Raw genomic sequence first — 5,581 nt, 5'->3', positions numbered from 1 at the left:
TAATGTCCATTATTGCACTATGGCCCAAGTTGGTTAAGTTTTGGAGTATCACCCTCTTGAGATTTAATAATATCCTGGATTATTATTTTATTTTTTTTTTGAGATCGAGGGCTATAACTTTTTTAGCATATAAAATATGAAATTGGATTATTACGTTCCCTAAGTTATATGCAATTTCTTCCTCCAGTTTACTATTTTAATTTATGTATGGTCGTTGAAAAGAGCTTAGTTCAACTAGTATCAATATATGTTGAAAATCATGAAATTCGTGATTTAAATTTTCGAAAAAAAAAATCATGATACCACACTTCACATGTAAATGTGAACATCATGTTTTATTTAACTATATGTGATGGTCCAAACCAATTGTTTGGAATTGATGTTACACCAACCTCTCTATATATATATATTTTCTAAAATACATATATTATAATTTTGAACCGACGATTGAGAAATCATCAAAATGTGGACATTTTAATTCCATATGGGGATTTTATGGACCCTACAAAAATTTCTTGCAATACCTATAATTCAAAGAAGTCCAAAACAGAAATTTAATTAAAAATATGCTAATGGCACTTAATGTCACCCAACAATTTGAACCTTTTCTTAATTTTTTTTTTAATGAAGTCAATCCAAACATAATTCATAACTATCGATACAATTATTAAATTAAAATTAAAAATAAAATAAAATTTTAAACCAACACATCATTTACACATAAATTTATTTCCAAACGTATATTTTCATACGAATTGAAAGAAGTAAATGAAAAAATCGTGTCTATTTAATTTGTTTGATCATCGATGCATTGCTTTTAGAATTTCTTACAAATCATTAATGCATCGCTTTTAGAATTGAAGTATGATGTAGATAGAATAGATGATATCAGAATAAATCCTTCGACGTCTAATATCTTATTAAAAATACCGGTAATCTGAATTATTCTTTTTATTTTTTTTAGTGATTGTGTTCATATAAAAAAGAATTCCCAATAACTCGTAGATATATCGACCTAATCCAACAATTAATTAATAATAGAAACCTGCTTTCACATACAAGCTTTTTAATTTGGAACGTGGAAGACGCCATTGCTGAAGAACAATAGAAAATTACTATAAAAAAAATTAGAAATATTCTAATTACATCCATCGGTTCAGACGGACGCGGTTGGACCGGCCATTTCTAAAAACCACTATATATATGCAATAGAATTTATGAAGTAGTCGGATTGTGTAATTTGTAGAATTATGATGGCCTCAAAGAAGCTTTTGTTTACGTTTCTCTCTCTTCTCATTTTCTCTCTCCTTTCAGGTTAATGTTTATTTCCCTTCTTTAGCTATGGAAGTTTAATTTTTGTGTGTTTTTGTGTAACAATGGAATTTAAGTTAATTAATTCCTTAATTAGGGCAAGGATCGGCTGGTCATTTCCATATTCACCCCACCAAGCTCATCGTCTTTGGAGATTCCTACGTTGACACTGGCAACATCAATGTCAATACTTCCGGTGCTCGGAACTTTCCTTATGGAATCACTTTTCCCGGCGTCCCTTCCGGTCGTTTCTCCGATGGTCGTGTTTTGACTGATTTCTTTGGTAAATAATCTCGTACTATCTCAAAATAATATTTCAAGTACTTAAAAATACTTTTTTTTTTCTTTTTAAGTCATTCTAAATTGGTAGAATACAAAAAGTTTGCCATTTGAATACATAATCCCTATTCCTATGTTGAGCTATACATATATATATATATATATATATATATAAAAAGTTAGTTGAGTCAGTGCTATTAACATGACTTTTGATCTATGTTGTTTGAGATTTAATTTCTTATCTCATAATTATGGTACTAAAAAGATTTAAAATCACTTTTAGTCTTTAAATTTTTATTAAAATTACAATTTAGTCACATTACTTCCAAATGTGTATCAAATTAATTCTTAAACTTTAATAAGTAACAATTTAGTTTTTATATTTTGAAAATTGTGATAGTTTAATCTCTATTATAATTTTTTTTTTTTCAAATTTAAGTGTCAACTTTTATTATATAACAACTTAACTTTTCTAATTTATTAACCGAAATTGATTTTAACCAATTTAACGATTTGAATATGTAAGAAATTTCATTAAATTTTAAGAATTTTTTTCACAATAAAAACTAATTCGTTACAATTTGTCAAGTATAGGGATTAAATAAAAATTTAAGGACTAAACTGTTACAAGTTTAAAGCGTAAAAAATCTAAATTATTACTAATAAAAATTTAGTGACTAAATTGTTACTTTAATTAAAGTTCGAACTTTTAAATGAAAGAAAAAAAAATCTAAACCAATCTAAAAAATATTTTGAAAAAGGAAACGGGCATGCTTTTGATTTTAGAAGGGGAAAAAGTTGTCCTAACACAAGTGACAATTTCTTTTGATGACAATAAGTTCAAGTATAGTCTTCCCCATATATTATTGTTTAAGGGTTTAGGTATATTTTTAACTTAAAAAAAGATATAACAAACGAAAGAATGAGATGTAACAAAATAAAAATAATTAGGGATAAAAAAAGACCAATGGTCGCTAAAAGTCAATACTCAAAAGTGGTTCAATTATAAATTAAACTTCGGTATATTAGTATAAAATTATTGGTTGGTAATGAATTATTCAAATAATCTATAAATTATGATGTTTTTATCTTAAAGAATATGAATTAGGAATTGAGCGAGTATATATATATATATATATATTAAATGACATGTATGTTAATGATTGAAAATTCTCTTTATTTTAATAAATAAAATAAACTAGAAGTTTGGGATAAGCCTTGAGGTAATTAAAAAATGAAAAGGTTTTATTATCGAGATCTTTTTAAATTTCTCTCGTAAATGTAGACTTCTCACGTGGTTTCATAAGATTTATTAGATATTTTAAATAATTATCGAACCCTTATATGCAAAGGAAGAAGTTTAATAATCATTATTTAAACTATATAAGAAAACTTGAAACGACGTGACAAGATAATAATTATTAAACTTAATTACCACGAAAGTCTTTGACATCGAGAATTTCATTGTGTACTAAACTTTATACATAGATTTATTTGTATGTAAGATAAATTGCAAAGCCCATGGAAAAGCAAAATAGTTATAAAGTACTTTAATAACATGGTTGTGAGAGATCTAAATTTTTGTAATTTATTTATTTATTTATTATTTTTGATATATATATATATATATAAATTTTCATATGTGACACATGTAGCAAAGTATCTTGGGCTGAAGAAATCTCCAACCCCATTCATTGCATGGCAAAAAATTGGAAACAAAAGACCGAAATTTGGTATCAACTTTGCTTTTGGTGGAACTGGCGTATTCGATACATCATTTCCTTTCCCAAATATGACAACTCAAATAAACTTATTCCAAAATCTCATTGCCAATTCCATCTTCACTTCATATGATATCCACTCCTCCATTGCCCTTGTCTCTCCATCAGGCAATGATTATTCCTTTTACCTAGCTACCAATGGTTCTCCACAGGTAATTAAACTTCATTGAAACTTATTACAAGCTCTGGTTATATTTCTAATTATGCATTGAAATGTCTTCAATTTGTTATTTTCTACTTTGAACAACCAAGTTTAGGGTCTTGCTGATTCTAGGGGTTAGAGAAATGCATTAGATAAACTTTCTAATGCTATTGACACCTATAAATCTGCAATCTTATATTTTTTTCTCTGATATTAAATTGCTCTCACCCTCTGCATATAGACTTTGTTGGGTGATATAATATTAAGAGTGTGTTTGGTTTAACTTTTCGAAGGTTTAATTTATTTTTTAAAAAAATTGAAATGTTTTGAAAATCACTCAAAATAGCTTTAGTTTTGAAATGCTTTCAAAGTGTATTTTATACATTTTTTGTCAAAATAGTTTAAATAAAAATATTTAAAAAAAAAATAGTTTTTCTTTAGTCAATTCAAACAGACTCTAAATTTGCCTTCACCTATTAGTTAAGTTTTTTGGTCCATTGACAATTTAATATAGTATCAGAGTATGTGGTCTAGAGAGGTTATGTGGTTAAACTCCTACAAAGTTATTTTCACTCCAATTAATATTGATTTCCATTTGGTGGGTCTTCTTCATATTTCAAGCCTGCAAATGAGTGAGAGTGTTAGATGATGATTAAATTTGTCTTCACCTATTAACTTAAGCTTTTAGGTCAATTGGTGATTTAATAGACATAGCTAACACATTGCTAATAAACTACGTAAATCTCTATATCGATTTCCACTGTTTACGTTTTTTTGTTATCTTTGTTTGTCGAATTGGTAACATATATGTATTTCTAATTTTGTATTATTCTTCTCATTGTTAGGGATTCAAACCATTCGTTATCTCAGTAGTGAATCAAATAGCCGTGAATTTGAAGCGCATTTATAGGTTGGGAGTGAAAAAAATAGTTGTTGTTGGATTAGGGCCTGTGGGATGTTATCCTCAACTTACAGCCCCATCATTCAACAAATGCAATGCAACTATGAACTCATTTGTTGAATTTCACAACATTTTATTGAAGAAAGCTGTGGAGAAACTTAACAATGAAACAAAGGGATCTCCTAATTTCTTCATTCTTGATATGTATGACACGGTTTTGTCCATCATCCAAAACAAAGGAAACCCTAAAGTTGGCGTAAGCTTTAAGACACCGTTGAAGCCTTGTTGTTTTGGAGTAAGTAGTGAATTTTCATGTGGGAGTGTGGATGAACATGGCAACAAAATGTACACTTTGTGCAAACATCCTAATTTGGCCTTGTTTTGGGACTCCCTACATCCTACTCAAAAGGGATGGTTTGCAGCATTTAGCTCTTTGAGATCAAATCTCAAACATCTTTGAATAATTTTCATATTCCTTGTTTGTTTTATGTTAATTTCTTTTGAGTTTCTTTGCCAATAAAAGTTGTTCAAGATGTCATAATGTACCAAATCAATCTCCTTTAATGTATTTGAAATTGAAAGTGAACCATCGATCTTTAAGATGATAATTCGGTTATCTTATCTATTCAACTATATTTGTATATGTTCGAATATGAAACCTCCATATGATTTGAATCTAACCACCACAAATGCCAAAATTCACAAATGCCAAAGCATATATAGTTAAGCAAAACTTTTACTTCTTGGTGCTTCTTCTATTTCCCCTATCACACACTCCATATACATAAAATTTGAGAATTATACCTTATATTTTCTATAGAAATATACTAGAAAAATATATAAAATATTTAATGTTGTATAGATACTTAATAAGGTTGTTTTCAAATATAGAAAACGAGTCAATTTATTTATAAATATTATAAAATATTATCATCTATCACTAATAAACTTAAACATTTTACTATATTTAAACATATTTTCAAAACTTTTTTCATTTAAAACAATTATCCTATTTAACTATTTAGTGTCGGTAGACAATTTTGTTATAATTTGATTTTTAAAGATTCTCTTTCCTCTATTTTGTTTCATATATGTGTATGTGTATGTGTGTCTATATATATATAAACCATTCCCATTCCACTCTACTACACTACAACAAAAGGGCTT

At 27.7% G+C, this 5,581-nt stretch overlaps 1 protein-coding gene across 1 annotated transcript; it reads left to right on the top strand.

Annotated features, from left to right (window-relative positions):
- Positions 1–1,232: 1,232 nt before the first annotated feature.
- Positions 1,233–4,995, top strand: LOC120074452 (GDSL esterase/lipase At5g03610-like). The gene is made up of 4 exons (XM_039027579.1): positions 1,233–1,314; positions 1,409–1,594; positions 3,246–3,523; positions 4,359–4,995. Exons 1-4 carry the CDS (start codon positions 1,251–1,253, stop codon positions 4,872–4,874), a joined length of 1,044 nt encoding a protein of 347 aa, XP_038883507.1. The 5' UTR covers positions 1,233–1,250; the 3' UTR covers positions 4,875–4,995.
- The last annotated feature ends 586 nt before the right edge of the window (positions 4,996–5,581 follow it).

The sequence above is a fragment of the Benincasa hispida genome, chromosome 3 (genome assembly GCF_009727055.1).
Source record: "Benincasa hispida cultivar B227 chromosome 3, ASM972705v1, whole genome shotgun sequence".
NCBI lineage: Eukaryota > Viridiplantae > Streptophyta > Magnoliopsida > Cucurbitales > Cucurbitaceae > Benincasa > Benincasa hispida.
Note: the sequence above shows the minus strand (reverse complement) of the source record. Positions and strands in the feature narration are given on the sequence as shown.

Bases quoted from the DNA above. Each gene is read 5' to 3' on its own strand.
- LOC120074452 (XM_039027579.1), top strand. From the start codon at position 1,251: ATGATGGCCTCAAAGAAGCTTTTGTTTACGTTTCTCTCTCTTCTCATT. The intron at 1,315-1,408 runs GTTAATGTTTAT...TTCCTTAATTAG, and splicing joins CATTTTCTCTCTCCTTTCAG to GGCAAGGATCGGCTGGTCAT. The intron at 3,524-4,358 runs GTAATTAAACTT...TCTCATTGTTAG, and splicing joins CTACCAATGGTTCTCCACAG to GGATTCAAACCATTCGTTAT.